Here is a 16381-nt window from a genome sequence, read left to right as displayed (position 1 = left end):
ACCTATACTTATAAAGACAGCAAAGCCATCTGCTAGAATTAACTGTTACAGGAAATGTCCATAATTTGGTGTGTATGTTTAATATACATAAACCTTAAATTGGATTGTAAATATATGCTAATGATCAGACAGTGCATGTGACATATACCAGTGGTCAAAAACGGGCATTGTATATCCTGATGCTGCATGTGAATCAGGGGCAGATGCCCTGTCACTGTTCACACATAGGGTGACCTTTTCTGGGACCTCTTGCTGTTCTTGGGGAGTGCATAGGGGTGCTTAACCTGTGTCCGCACCATGGAGGGAATTCAGGGGGCTATGAACTTGGGTGGGAAAAAAGCAACACCTTTTATTTTCACCAACCTCTAACTGAAATTTATTACTTTAGCTTACAAATGTAGGTAACAAGCCACAACAGTTCCTATGACTTTGTCACCAACAGAAGTCACAAATCTTCTCATGTCATATCGTAGCTGATGCAGATATCTCTTTGCTGTTGATGCTTATCCTTGACATCCATGGCTGTGGCAGTGTAGTCTTACCATTAGTTCTTGTTATTTAATGCGCTGATGAAGAAACATCTACATTACTGCATCACAAATTGATGGTTTAAACATTTTGAAAACTGAATTTCAATATAATTGGTTTCCTTCCTATGTGTTTCCTCTTTTGCATTTGAAAATATTTTTAGAAGGGGCCTATGGGCTTCACCAGATGCCAGAGCAGCCACTCCCCCAACTCCCCCACCCACAAATTCCCATGTTAAAGGCATACCATAGTATAGTAATAATAAGGTGGATGTATTGATTAATTTCCTTCTTTTTTCCTAAATACATTCTAGGAGAAAAAATATTGGTAGCATAATGATTGTGTGTGTGTGTGTGTGTGAGAGAGAGAGAGAGAGAGAGAGAGAGAGAGAGAGAGAGAGAGTGAGAGAGAGAGCGAGAGAGCAGAACATTAGTTAACATATCCTAGGACTCCAGAATTCTTCAAAGTGCTGTAGAAGAGTCCCCATTTCAAGAGTAATGTGTGGGCTTCTCTCAACATGCCTATAGATTCCTCGACTTCAGGGTCTTTTTTCCATGCCTAGCAACCCCCAGTGCATGAGGAATCAAAGTGCTTTTGGTCATACATGGGGGTCTCTAGGGGAGGGCAGCCTCAGGTCCTGAGCCCCTGCATGGCCAGGGAACCCCAAATGGTGAAAAGGACCCGGGCTCTTTCTCCACTGTCTGGGACCTTGGTGATCCAGGTGGGCATCTGTCCCTTATTGGCCTGGGCTGGCTGCTGCCCACTAGATGCCTTAGACTCAGTGGTGCTCATAGCAGTTCCTGCTTCAAGGATTAGCGGTAGATGCCAGAAGCCATCCACACGCTGTCCAGCACATCACTGCCCTGTGGGAGATGTGAGCCCATGTTATTCTGTCTCAGGCTCCTCATGTGAAGATGAATGAGGAGGAAGATGTTTAGAGACATTTTGTATCTGGGCCCCAGAGTGTTCAAAGAAATGGACTCAGTGGGAGATTTCACAGAAAAACATAGATTTCTGGCTTCTCTTAACAAATGGAAGATTGGGTAACCACAGTGTGCCCCTCGCCCTACAGAGATCAGCAGAAGCTAAAAAGTGGCCACCATTTAGGATGAGACAGAAGCTCTGCTGTTTGCTGCAGGGCCCAGACTGGCCCGAGTCTGTTGCCTGATATGACCCATCTGGCCTCTGGAGGTGTTTGAATTATGGCTTCTGAGATGGATTATTCCTAAGTTCCTTTTGGATTCTAACACTGACTTTAAAGATATTGGGGAAAAGTCCTGTGTGCTGGGCTTTGTGAAGGATGTCAGAAAATCATTTGATTCTGAAGTTGGTGACATTTAAATTTTTAGAGGGCTCAGATTTATGTTTTTGCATCTCGGCATAGGGGAGGCCCTGTATAATGTCTGCACTTTTCTTGATGGCGGGTGAAATGGGAGGGGGTCACCTGCTGCAAATTCCTCAAGCACCTGTGGACAGGTGGAAGGAAGGCAGTATTTCTGTGAAGGATGCTGATGCTCTGGATCATTTTTCTTAGTCTCTGATATCAGCAACAGGGAATTCTATACCAGAATCTTTTTACAGAGGAAGCTTTAGACACGAGAAGGGAGACCTAGTCTTCATCTCTTCCTTTCAACAGGAGGGAGGGTGGGTTGGTAACTATTAAGCACCATCTCACCATGGTTCTCTACACTCACCAAAGAAAAGCTAGGGTTTAGCTGTGCCGTAAATAGGCATCTCTGTATTCAGTTTGTAGTTGATGGAGTTAGTCTGGAGTTGATGGAGTTAAAGATTCATTCAGATGCAGGGTCATAACACTCATTTCCAGCTTTTGGCTCTGTAAGTACAGAAACCACTTGAGCAGCTGCAAATAGTATTAACTGTAAGCTTGTTACGGTCTTCCAGACTTATTCATTGATTGCCTTCGATTTCCAGGACATCTCAGATATAGAATTAAAAAGACTTTAGTTAAGCCAATTAACTTTGTGGCGCCTGGGCAACAAATATCCTATGCTAAAGAAGGTCATTGATGTTATTGAAAAAGCAGTTTTATTTGAGCTGGGATTAAAGAAATTGGACAAAATGTCTAAGAATTGTTTATAATGTGTTCCTTTCTGTGTTGCAAGATCTTGGCCTTTACCATCGGCACCTGACCATAATTACACATACAAGTGGTTGGGTAGATTGTGACTTGTTTGCACCAGCTCTAAAGTGTCCATCATGCAGATGGTTACCAGCCAAGTTTTAATCTGAGGTTTCATCTAGCAACAGTTTATATCAAGTGTTTAAAGTGTGGTGGTTACAGGCATGGACTCTGGGGCCATGCTGCCTGGATTCAAATCCAGACAGCTAACACACCCCTGATGATTTAAGTTCCCATTTCCACAGTGTTGACTTAGAGCCTGGAAATGGCTCCCCAGCCACCTGTTCTATTTCCAGGGCCCTCTTACTTTGGGTTGGGCTGGGTGGCTGGTTACTACCAGTGGAATGTGAACAGAGCTGATGCATGTCACTTCCAGGCTAAGGAGTTCAAGAAGGAAGTGTATCTTCTCCATCCCTTCCCCCTGCATCTCCTGGCTGAATGCAAAAGAGTCTAGTGCCTGGTGGAGGGATCCTGGGTCCCTGAATCACTATGTGAAAGACTGGCAACAAAGAACCCCCTCATGGGAGGGTTACATGAACAAGAAGTAAACCTCTATTGTGTTAAGCCATTGAGGTTTTGGGATATTTTTTATTATAGTAGCTAGTGTCTCTTGAATTAATACAACCACTTACTAGTGGTCCAACCTTAGCTAAGTAAGTTATCTTATTTCTCTGTGCCTCAGTTCCCTAACGTGTAAAATGGGGGGAAACAATATCTACGTGACCCAAAGTAAGTAATAAATGCTGGTTGCTATTATTAATAATAAATGATTATTGTTGTTGTTATTGTTCCCGCTGATCCTTGGGGAGTAGGAAGAATGAATTATTTTAAATTGGAACATCAGAAAAATGTGTTTGAAAAAAGTAAGCCGCAAGAAATAATCTATACAAATAGTCCAGGCTTTGTAAAGTAATGGCTTATTATTTGCAGTTTGGCTGTAGTTAAATTTGTTGGCATACGTAAAACACACTCATAAATGCATACAATGAGATTTGTCTTCTCTAACACACATGGTCCAGTAATAATTATTTTGGCTTTTCGTGTTGTGAGGATGTATGTACAGCATAAATATTCATATTTCAGAACCTCAGATCCCCATGCAGTAATCCAGAAAATATCCAGGAACTGGAGGTTTTTTTTAATAAGTATTGAGACCATTTGATTTTGTTCAGTAGACAGATGAATTTCCCAATTTTGAAGCAGTATGTTACACTGCCATGCTAGGGCAAAGATGGTTGTATCAACAGCAGGTTTAGTAGCTTGCCTCTGACTTAATTTCCCTTGTATAAAACAGGAATCTAATGCAGCATTCACACTCAGTTTTATCACCACAGAGTTAAAATTTATCAGTGCATTTGTCCAGTTGACTATGTGAAACAGTAAAAGCTTATGAGACTTATTTGGACTTAAAAAACAAAAAGAGTATAGACTGTAAAACAGGGAGAGGAGAGATATCCATCTTTTAATTCAGGACCTGACAATCTGAAAGTAGTAGAAATCTGTCAGAGACCACCACTGCTCTGAAGAGCAGTCTCTCTGGAACTCTTGATTTAGTAGGGCCTTCCACATAGCTCGCTGGGAACAAAGGCTCCAGGGGCACTGGGGCTGGGGACCCCGATACTTCTTGTGATAATGCTTTCTTGAGGTGAGTATCAAAAAGCACCTTAAGAAGTAATTTAGACCACACCACTCCTTCCCCTGACAACTCTCCCCACCCCACCCCCACCACCCCACTCAAGGTGGAAGTTCTTAAAAAACATGCTGAGGAAAACTACTGTCTTCAATGGTGGTTCATTCCCATGCTTCTCACCCCACAGAACAAGAACTGCCTGTAGGTGATATTCCAGATTCCTCAAGTGGTCCACATTTGCCGCAGCCCTGCAGAAGTCAGAGTCCAGCTGCTCCCTGCCTCCTCTCTGCTTATTCTTTGGTTGTAATTTAGTGCCCTGTCCTCCTCTCTCTTCTGTCATTCCTAAACAGGGTCTCTAATTCTTATGCAAATTATCTCTTGTTCTGATGGCTTTGACAGAGAAAAACTGCATTCTTCAAGGATGTTCCTTAGACTTAACTAGATCTGGAAGAGCACTGCATTAATAATGGGTGGGGTTTTGTTTTGACCCTGGAGGCACTTGATTGGAATATCTCTGTGAAACAGAATGATTTGTACAAAATGGCATTTTCCATTTTCGAATAGAAAAATATTCTTCTGTGACCTAGAGTTCCATGAATTCAGCTAGGTTTGTTGTTGTTATGGTTAAGAAGAAGTGTTTCTAACATCAGCTTAAAGGATTTAGAAATATATTTACTTGGAAACATAATTGCTTTGGAGTGTTGTATTTTGAAGTGACACTTCCACATGCGATAATTGATTGGAGAGGAATACTAAGTACATTTATGTCATAATAAAAAAATGACACTGCCTATAAGGAGAGAATCCAGAAATTGTAGATGATTAGTTTTTATTGCAACATCTTTAGTAACATATCTGAAAACTGTCATCCACCCTTATACACATACAGACTTCTAGCATCCAGTTTCTGCCAGAAGGGAGCCATCCCCACAGAGTTACTGTTGAAGACCCCCTCAGTGCCTTGGGAATATATTTGAAAAATGCCATTGCCCACAGCAACATTCAGAGGTAGTTCATCTGTTAGGTTATGACCTTGGCTGAGAGCTTTTTCTTGTTGAGGCAAGAGAATTTCCTTTTTCAGAACTTACAGAACAAATGTTGGCATGTGTTACCACTTCTGCCATCATCGTCAACATTTTTTGAGTGCTTTACTCTGTGTCCAGCGTGCTGCCAGGGACTTTACACACTCGACCTCATTTGATCATCCTGGGAACAGTAGGAGGTCTGGTATAACCCACTCTACTATTGAAGGAAAGGAGGCCGATGGAGATTGAGCAACTTGTCACATTGCTAGGACTTGAATTTAGTACATCTGAATGGAGAGTCCTTGGTCTTAGCACCACACCAAATGGCCTAGCAAGTGGGATGCACATTGTTGATTTTCCTCAGACTTGAATCCTGGCCAGTGATTCTAAGCCAAGCAGGATGCTGCCACCAGGCTGCAAATCAATAGCATGCCAGCAAAATCCATGCAGATGCTTTCCCACCCATCTGATCATTGTCAGTCCCCTTTGCTACAAATAAGACAGAGGAGACAGAACAGGAACTGCATCACTTTCTCGCCACTGGAGGGACATATGATGAGCTTACATGCAATCTAAAGAGACTACCCTTCCCACTCTCCCCCGTCCCCCACCTCCCCCACCTCACCCTGTTCCCACTGTTCATCAAGCCTTGGCCATAGATGTCCTGCCTCTGTTGACCAACCACCTTGTGATGGCTCATGACTGTCTCATTACACTGATAGGGTACTTTGTAAATTTCATCTCCCAGGAGGCAGGGAATTATATATGCTATACAGTCATCTCCTTTTCTACAACCCCTGGCTAATTCATTGTTTTACATTCCTCCCTGGGACCCTCTTCCTACCTGCTGACCATCCTGTCATTCTTGTTCCTGGCCAATTTTTCATTGTTTACAAATCAGTTTGGGTTGCCCAAATATCCTGCTACTCACCCCTCCCTACTCAGGGAGAAATATATGTCTGTGCTTTATAGACTGTTCTGCACTTAGTAGAAGACACACAACACTCTCCCACATCTGGCAGAAGTGACATACCTGCACTGCAGACAGGTGTGACCCTGGGAGGAGACACACACAGAACGGCTGTGTGGGATATCAGGGCTCAGGTTTCAATTGAAATAACCCGTGTGGCTCTGCTCCAACTTATTTATTTTTAATAAAAAGAACCAAAAAATTAGCCTCCTTATATCCCAAGGGAACATGTATATTTGTCATTGTTCCCCCCACCTACCTACACATGGTAGGCAGTTTGTAAATACTTGTTAAATGAATGAAAATAGCAGTGATTTCAGTTTAGGTTCCTTTTTTGTTTTGGTGTGATCCTTACTTCAGTAGTTGGTTTAATGATTTTACCTCTGGTACTGTGGCTATTTCAGAACTTGAAGGAATGAGAATAAGACCAAAAATTGAATCTTAAGGTAGGAACATGAGGCATCTTCCACTTTTATGTAACAAGCCACCTTTAAGGGTTCTGGGCTTAGCCTGTATGGGTTGCTTTCCTAGTAATAGGGTTTACTGGGAAACGGGGTCAGGGGCTTTTAAGGGAAGTGTTGGAGGCTTAGGGGTGGGATGGGGAAGCAGGCCAGTTTCTCTCAAGTCGTGGGCTTTGAGGCAAGCTCTCCAGATTCTCACTTGGGGACAAGCAGGTCTTTGCTTTATCATCTCCTCCCCTGGACCTTCTGTCAATCCTCATCGAGTGATTTAATTATACTGACTCTAGAGATGTAGTTTCAGTTTGTGATGAGAAAATTTGGCCAAGAGACCATGTTCAGATGTTCCAGCTCTTTGGCTAATGGTACTCCTGCATCCATCCTCTGCAAGAGGGTATTTTTTGCTGGTGCCGAGCACACTCAGAGCACCTCTTCTGTGTTGGGCTTCTGTACTAATTAATTGTGATTGATCAGAAGCCTCCTGACTGGAGCCCCCTCTCTGGGGACTGTTCCAGGTGACTGACTTCTAGATATGCAGTTAGCCCGTAGGAAAAAAATGACCCAAAGGTATGAACAACATTAAGTGTTCTGACAGTGAAGTAGTGCTTTTCTCTTCCTGGTGTTTGTGTGAAATGATCTGGCAAAATAGATGCTACAGAAATAATGCATTTCTCTGTCTCCCTTCTCAAATGATAAATGTTCTTGGCTTATCACAAGATTTCTTGCCAAATGCTGATTCTGCTAACAGAAGGAATGGAAGCTTCTGATGTTCCCCTGTGACAGAGGGAATAAAAAGTTTCTAAGGCTGCCTTCCTTCTGTGTCATGAATGCTGAGAGGTGCTCTTGTGAAGGGCTGTGTTCTGCCTCGACCCTGGTCTTGGCTAAAGCCACAGGCTGTGTTACTCAGGTGTCACTAGCTACTGCCCCAGTCCAGGGGGAGGCCCAGAGGATGTACGGGGGTGGCAGAGTGAAGAACAGCAGCATCATCAACCACCTTGTTGGAATTTGTCTGCTCCATTAAAAGCTTCGGTTCAGGAAGGCATTGGTATGAAAATACAGAATGGACTAGAATCCTCTGTAGCAGAAATTCCAAGAGGGAAAAACAGGGGAGCACGAAGATTTAGAGTGGCCCGTTTTGTGCGGGCACTATGCTGGGAGCTTTCAGAGACGTCCTCCCAGTAACCCTCCAGAGCAGCCCTGGAAGATGGGCATCATTATCTCTGGTATTCTGATCGAGGACACTGAGACCCAGGAGGTTAAGCAATTTCCTTAAAGTGGCATGGCCAACCAGCCCAAACAGCTGCCGTGTCTGACCATCAGACCTGTTGATGTCTCCCAGGGAGCCCACCTCTCATTCTCTGACTCTTCTAACTTTTTTCCAGTGCTGTCTCCCAAGTCCTGGCTACCCCAGCCTCCCAATTCCTTGTCTCCATCCAGTTTTATGTCCCTCCTTCCCACTCTGCACACTGAGATTTTTCAAAACCACAAATCCGGTCACTGGGTCCTTCCTCCTCTTAAATCCTTCAGTGACTCTGGTTGTTGTCTGTCTCCACACCCTCAGCCTCCTACCCAAGTCAGGATAAAGTCCAAACTCTTCATCCTAGCACACTACCCTTGATGGCCTGGCCCTCACCAGAGTCCCTCGTCCTGGCCATCCATGCACCAGTGAAGTGGAACAGGAGTAGTTCCCTGAGCTCCAGGCAGCCTCTTGCCCTGAACTCCATACCTACTGCTCCCTCTGCTCATCCCCTGTTGCATCTCCCCTCTTCCCAGCCTAATCATCCTGTAGGGTTCCAGCAAGATTGAGTGACTGCCTTGACCACCCCATCAGGGTACTTACCACGATGTTGTATCTTCTTTGCCAGTTTACTCATCAGATCATTAGACCATGAGCTTTCTTCCACTTTGCATTACTTATCATGTTGTGCTTGGTGCCTCGTCCCCTGCCTGGCATACCATAGACACGAAATAGACATTTGTGGAACAAATAAATGGAGTGTTGGAGACAGAGGTCAAATCCAGACCCGTCTGAATCTTTAGTCAGGTGGCATAGTGTCTCTTCCATGTTGGTCTTCCCCACTACCTTCATTTTGTGTGTTGGCAGAAACCCGCTGATACTTTCTGAATACTTATCCCAGTTGAAGGATGCCTGTTTTATTTTTTATTTTATTTTATTTTATTTTTTTACTGTTTTTACACAAAACAAAGTAATTGCCAGAGCAGTCCTTGAGGCTGTAGAAAATAAAGCTTCACTGTTGTCATAGCTGTGTGCGGAGGCAAACCCCAGAGGAGGAGGAATTTGGGGTATTTTGCCTCCAGGTCGTTCTTGGTACCTTGGAGAACAGATGATTTGTAGCCCAAACACAGCCACGGTATTAATATATAATTAAGTCCCCTGGGCCGCTTTCAAGGGTCAAGAGCTGCGTCTGCTCCTCTGGGGTCAGGCTCCAAGCTTGCACCCTCAGAGGCCCAGTGGAGGGATAGCGTCCCCACCTGTGACATCCATTGTGCCCTGCCGCATGGCTTTTGCTCACTTGGAGCAGCCTCGTAAGCAGCTGCCCTTGTTAACTGACAATGTTAACCGCCCTTGTTAACTGACAATGTCTCTTGTTTTAGGTATTTGACTCGCTCTTGGTGAGTCCAAGCCACTGTTGGCTACAAGATCAATGAAATAGGCCTTGTGATGGCAGTGAAATGGGCCCTCTGAAACAAGTTCACAAATATTTAGACTATCAGTCCTTCACTCCCTACCCCCTAAGTTCAAAAGACCAAGCAATTCAAAGTCGGACCTCGCTAGGTTTAAAACTCACTCTCTAACCATTTGACTTTAAACAACTGACTAAACCTCTCTGTGCCTCAGTTCCCTATCTGCAACATGGGGATGACACGTGCCCCCCGGGGTAGCTGTGAGGATTCAACAAATTAATATGTGAAAAGCTTCTGGCGCCGTGCTGGGCCTTTGACACACGGAGGACTAATTTTGCTGACTTCCTTAGGCTCTGCTAATGAAGACATCCTGCTTAACTACACAGATTCTAATTGGGCCACATTTCCCCAACAGAACTTTGTTATTAAGTGCCCATATTCTATTCTTCATATAACTACACCTCTTATATTTTCTAATTTCCAAAAAAAAGTATGTTCATTATAAAAATTAGAAAATACAGGTAAGCAGAAAGAAGAAAAATCATTTGCAGTAGCACAGCCAGCTGTGAGCATTTGGCATCCGTCCTCACAGTGTGTTTGTGTGTATGTTTGTGTGTGTGTGTGTGTGTGTACGTGTAGGCAGATTAGTAATTTAAAACAAATTACTAATCACCCATTACTGTCTGTAACCTATTGCAACATTCTGTATGCTAGTTTCCTACATTCTTTTGCACAGTTTGGGATGGCTGTGTAGAACTTGTTGTACCGTTGTAGCTTACTCTATCCAGTTGCTAGAGGTCATATTGCTTGGTTTCCTACAGTAGGTACGTTTTTGATGCTTTTGGTGTATATCACCATTCTAAGCCGCTAAGGGTTTGCAATTGATTAATGACTATAACTTGGTTACTCTCTCTGTTCTTCAAAATCCTTTGATTCTAGCAAAGAGTAATGTTTCCTGGTAAGAGTAAGACATTATGTCGTTCTGACCCAATTCCAACAGCCATTAACACATCTTGAAAAGCAGAGTGTTTTTTTCTTATGGGATAACTTCCCCAGGGTGGTGAGAAAGTAGTATGAGGCTTGGCTCATTGGCAAAGAGGACCCATTGTCACATGTCCTAAAGGGAGAGGGCTGAGGCTGGAAGAGGAATAGAACCAGTGAACTGCTGAGTTTGTCCCAGATCTAGAATCCTTGGCTTGGCACAGAGCTTCGTGTTGAGCTTACTTAGCTCGGTCACCAGGCACAAGGAGGCCTGGGAGACGCACAGCCCTCCATAAAATCGGCGGCTCCTTTTCACAGAGCAGACTCGGAAGAAAAGAGGATGCGGGAAGGTCTCATTGAGAAGTCAGTGGATAGTCAGAGTTGAATAAATTGATTCCCTTCTAGAAGTCTACTGGGAGAAAAAAACATGTAAATAATAGATATGACCAGAATAATGAGGACCAATATAAAGATCAAAAGATTTAGGTAAAGGCTAATTGTGACATACATTTTCTTTTTCTTTATCTTAAGCCTCTAGATCACCTTTAGTTTCAGAATTACTTAAGACAGAGATTTATTTCACTGACTGTAAATATTAGACTAACATTAGCTTTGTTTTGTTTTACTTACTTCTTGAACTTTGTATTTTTGGTAGTGAATCAACCTTGCGTATAAGCTGGCCTTGGTTCTTGGCTTTTGGAGCACATCTGGCAGGCAGCAGAGAACCCCCAGAATTTTTGGCTCCAAAGAGATCATTGGCTTGCATTTGAACTTAGGGAAAGTTTCCAGTGACTGTTATTGAAGTTTTATTCATACACCAGAGGACACTGTTAGCCTGAGCCAGGCTTGGGCTGGCTGGAGTCCCACATCCTGTGCCAAGCCCATCAACCTCCCAAGGAGTGGGGAGGTCGCGCTTACAGGACCATCAGACAGTGCAGCTGCATCCTTACTTGCATCTTCCTTGTACTGTAGCATTGCAGTTGTTCTGCAACAAGCTTCATCCAGAGAAGTTCTGTGAGTGTCTGCTGTGGGCTGGCGGGTGACCATGAGGACCTCAGCCCCTGGACCATGCAAGCTGTGATGCCAGGAGATATGAGCACAGAATGCTCTGGGAGCTTGGAGGGAGGGTGCAGCCTCCTCACCTTGAGGAACCAGGACAACCTTGTCAAAGAGGAGGGGAAGGCTAGAAGAAGAAAGAGAAAGACTCTCAACATAAACACATAAGATTTTTATGGACATTTTCAGGGAGCAGGGAGAAGAAGCATGTCACTTAAAACTCATGGTGCAGGGCTTCCCTGGTGCCACAGTGGTTGAGAGTCCGCCTGCCAGTGCAGGGGAAGCGGGTTCGTGCCCCGGTCCGGGAAGATCCCACATGCCGCGGAGCGGCTGGGCCCGTGAGCCACGGCCGCTGAGCCTGCGCGTCCGGAGCCTGTGCTCCGCAGTGGGAGAGGCCACAACAGTGAGAGGCCCGCATACCGCAAAAAAAAACAAACAAAAAAACAAAAAACCCCCCTCATGGTCAATTATAGGACCATGCAGAGCCTCTCTGAGCATCTTTTAAACCATGTAACAGATGTCTGTTTTGGTCCAGACTCAGGTGCTCCAGGATAGCACTTTTAAAAATTTCTTCAGGATCACTTTAATTCTGAGAAACTCCAAGCCCTGCACCTGACATCCAGGTTTGAGGCCCCAGTGCCCAGTCCAAGGGTCTCTTCCTGCTTTTCTGACCTCCTGTCCTGCTCTGCCAGTGCCCAATGGGCACTGGGAGCTCTCTGTGGCCAGATGCCTCCGGGCTCTAGGGATTTCATTTTAGTCTTAGGGGTTGAAAGAATCCTCTCTCTACATTTGTTTCCTTAGAGTCACTCCCTCTGTCCTTAAACTCTAATCTTGTCCTTTTAGGACACCCAGTGTTATTGCCTCAAAGGACTTGGAAATCTAAGCTAAGAAGGGAATCGTTTTATGTCACACACACATGCGTGTGCGCGCACACACAGACTCACACATTCCCTTCCTTGGGGCAAGGAAAGACTGAGCCTCCTCCTGGTTTATATATTTGAAGGAGAAGTAGAGGAAATGGGGAGAAAATATAAATTTATATGTTAAAAATTTAAAAAGTTGTTATATTAAAAACAACTGCCATTAAAAAGTTGTTATATCTTCCATTCCAGAAATTGCTCTCAAGGCCTCTAGAGCCCAGATAACATGTGGAGCCTTTTGCTTTTCCCAAGTAGGAGCTTGGGGTAAGGTGTTAGTAACCGATTCAGGTTTTCCCTCCAAATGAGGGTAAATATAAGGCCCCCAATATTTTTAGTTCTCCAGACTTTTTCATAGCTACATAAATGTAAAGGATTCCTCTTAACATTAAAAGTATTTTGAGCTCCATTTGGAACTTTTTTAAATTAATAAGCAATATTTCTTTCCAGTAGGAACAAAATTAAATGTTTAGTTATATCAAGCGCTTTGGCTTTAGGATTCCTTCATACACTTACACAATATTGAGGACTCCCAAGATCTTATGTGAGTTGTATGTATAAATATTTGCCACATTTGAAATTAAAACCAAGAATTCATTAATTTAAAAATTAACAAATTCAAAACATAAAAACTCATTGCATGTTAACATTGTACATAACATATTTTATTAAAAATAACTATATTTTAAAAAACAAATTAGAGGAGTGGCTTTTTTTTTCTTTTTTGCAAATCTTTTCAAGGGTTGATTTAAGAGAAGACAGGTAGATTCTCATACCTTTTTTTGTGGTCAATCTGTTGTGACTTGTTAAAATCAAGTAAGAAGACATGCCTTCATATATATAAGCTGTTGGAAAAAAGGAGGACTTCATGGACCCTTGAAAGGGTCTCAGGGACCCTGCAGAGGTTCTTGGGCCACTTTGAGAACTGCCGATTTAGACAGATAAATTACCAGGGTATGTGATAGGTTTTAAATGAAAAGTTGTCTTTGAGAATTGGAGTGTACTGTGGGTCAGATTAATCACTTATGGAGACTAACAAATTATGAAATCTTATATAATGGTTATTTTTATATAAGAAATGTTGCTGTTTTAATGTTGTTTGTACTTAGTGTACATGCTTCTTTTTGTGAGTTCCTTGAGGATATATAGGAAGTCCTCAGTAATTGAAATGAATTGAATTGAATTACTAAAATAGACAGCAAGGACTTTAACATTATAAAATGTCTATAAGATGCTGTGCTTTTTTTTTTTTTTTTTTTTTTTTTTGCGGTACGCGGGCCTCTCACTGTTGTGGCCTCTCCTGTTGCAGAGCACAGGCTCCGGATGCACAGGCTCAGCGGCCGTGGCTCACGGGCCCAGCCGCTCCGCGGCATGTGGGATCTTCCCGGACTGGGTGCACGAACCCATGTCCCCTGCATCGGCAGGTGGACTCTCAACCACTGCGCCACCACGGAAGCCCAGATGCTGTGCTTTAATTGCTTTAGGGTTTATTTTTTTCCTGGGTGCTAGCTAAGCTTCAAGAGAACCAGAACCAGTTTTCACATTTCTCTCTAGTTGGTTTAATAATTTTGAAATACAGTCCAATCTCCCCAAATCCAGCAGAGACAGCCATATTATAACTTTATTTTTACTTATTCCTTTTAGGTAAATGTGCTCTGACATTGTAGGCATGATGTTTTATGGTATCGTGTGCCATGTTAATGTTGTCCTCCCTCCTTCCAGAAATACAAAGAGTATGAGAAAGACGTTACCATAGAAGAAATTGATGGTCTCCAACTGGTGAAAAAGCTGGCAAAGAACATGGAAGAGATGTTTCACAAGAAGTCTGAAGCAGTGCGGGTAAGTGCCTCTGGTTTCTGCTCTGTACTGCCCGAAGACACAAAGGCAGCTGCAGGCAACTGGCATTGATGAACCCAACTCTCAGAGATCAAAGTTGACTCAGCCATGATGTACACACTTTCTTAAGTCTGGTTAACTAGGATAAGCAGTTACTAGGGGCACAATTACCCTTTCTTCACGTAGGATTTAGGTGCCAGTTTTCGTCTTATGATTGTATACCTTCAGTGGAGGTGTCCCTAATTGCACATCCACAGAGGATGGCCTCTGGCTGTGTAATGCATTCATTAATTGCCAAAGTACGTTCAAGGGTACGTTGTGGTTGAACTAAGCAATTGTAAAAAAATTTAAGCAATGTTTGCCAAAATATGGAATTGAAAATTTCTATGGGGTAAATGAGTCTAGATGAAGTTGGAAGTTCTTTTTACCTCTATTGGAATATTACTGTACTTATAATGTTTATCTGGACTGGCAAGAGCTCCCTGAAAATTTAAAAAAAAATTTTTTTTGGAGTATAGTTGATTTATAATGTTGTTTTAGTTTCAGGTGTACAGCAGAGTGAATAAGTTATACATATACATATATCCACAACTCTTGTTTAGATTCTTTACCCATATAGGCCATTACTCGTGAAATTTTATAGTAGCAGGAAGAACGGAACTGCAGTGCACATGTGCATCGTTTTGGATTTCCAAGATGGCCTCCAACTTTATTCCTTGTTGCTGACAAAACAGGGCATCTGAATTCTTGATTTAGGACATGTGAATGTTGCAATATCCTGTGTTAATACCATATTGGCACAGGATTATGGGAAAGAATTGCAATCTGAAGAGTTCTTTATTTCTAAAGTATAGTTTACTTACCTTTCAGTTTTATTATTTCCAGAATGATTTTATTATAAAAGTCCATTTCCTATTTTAGTTTTTCTCATCCTTAATTGGCCAAACCAAATTTCCGCAAGATATTTCTGCTTTAGACCTTATAATCCCACACATTTTCTTGTTTCTAAAACATTTTTCTACTGTTTTGATTTAGGGAAGGAGGGGCTGTAGTTTAGGTAAGAGCATGAGCTTGAACCTGGGTTTAGTATCTGCCTTTGTCACTTACTAAACTTCAACCTTCTGTAAAACAGCCTTCATGAGCCTCGATTTCCTCATCTTTAAAGTGGGGAAAACTCTCACAGGGAGTGTGAAGATCAAACACAGTTGTGGTTTTGAGCCATTTAGCACAGAACCTGGCACGTGAGCAGTGCTCAGTGAATAGTAACTTCTGCTGTTACTGTGATTATTAATTTAAATAATATGAAACTTCTTGGTGGAAACTCTGAAGTGCCTTAAAAGAAAAAAAGTGCTCTTATCTGCCACAGAAATACTGCACTGACAGCCATTCCTGGGAGCTGCATCGTGGCCTCTGGTGTGTCTCTATATCACTCCCTTGAAGCAAGTGGTATTCTTCACAGACAGGGCAGCATGGTAGGCATTTGAATCTAACAGTCAGAGAACCCTGAGATAAAAATTTAAGAAAAACCCCACACAATTACTATTTTCTGTTTATAAAATGAACACCACCTTTGTTGGAAGTTTTACAATATACTGAAAAGTATCAAACAGAGAAAAAAATCACCTAAAAGTCCCACCACCCAGCAGGAAACCAACGCTTGTTTTCTTCCTTCTAGTCTTTTTTCTTTACACTTCTGTGCATGTCCTTGTATGTGTTTTTCTTTTATCAAATTAGCAATAGTATTGCCTGTTTGCTTTTGTTGTATCCAGCTGTTTTCACTTCTTTATCCCATTATAGTGTGAGCATTTTCTTGTGTCACTGTGTTTGGAGATTTTCTTAAATGGCTACATAACATTCCAGTCTATGGGTGCGTGTGTCATAATTGATTTGACATTCCTCTGTATCTGGATATTTAAGTTGTTTGTAAGCTTTGATATAAATAATGCTGAAGTAAATCTTCTTGTATGTTAACAGCAGATCAGTAGACAGCACCCACTACGTGTTGGGTGCTTCTCTAAGGACTTCATATACATGAAGTATATATAGGCCTTATCCTGATAACGGCCCTGTGATGGAAGTTACTATTATTATCCTCATTTTACAAAAGAGGAGACTCAGAGCAGAAGTTAAGTCACTTCCGTGAGGTTACCTGGGGAGTGGGGGATGGACCTCAGGCACAGGGACCCCAGAGTCC

The 16381-nt window shown here is 42.6% G+C and overlaps 1 protein-coding gene across 1 annotated transcript in view; it reads left to right on the top strand.

Moving 5' to 3' along the window:
* The window catches only part of CACNA2D3 (calcium voltage-gated channel auxiliary subunit alpha2delta 3), a gene marked incomplete at both ends in the record, with an annotated part of 784748 nt that overhangs the window by 142385 nt on the left and 625982 nt on the right, over positions 1 to 16381 (top strand). Inside the window, one exon of the mRNA XM_082847776.1 lies at positions 14074 to 14190. Coding sequence (XP_082703902.1) covers positions 14074 to 14190 — 117 coding nt within the window. The remainder of the gene's footprint in view (positions 1 to 14073; positions 14191 to 16381) is intronic.

This window comes from Leucopleurus acutus, assembly GCF_964270905.1.
Source record: "Leucopleurus acutus genome assembly, chromosome: 10".
NCBI lineage: Eukaryota > Metazoa > Chordata > Mammalia > Artiodactyla > Delphinidae > Leucopleurus > Leucopleurus acutus.
This window is presented reverse-complemented; position numbering and strand designations above follow the sequence as displayed.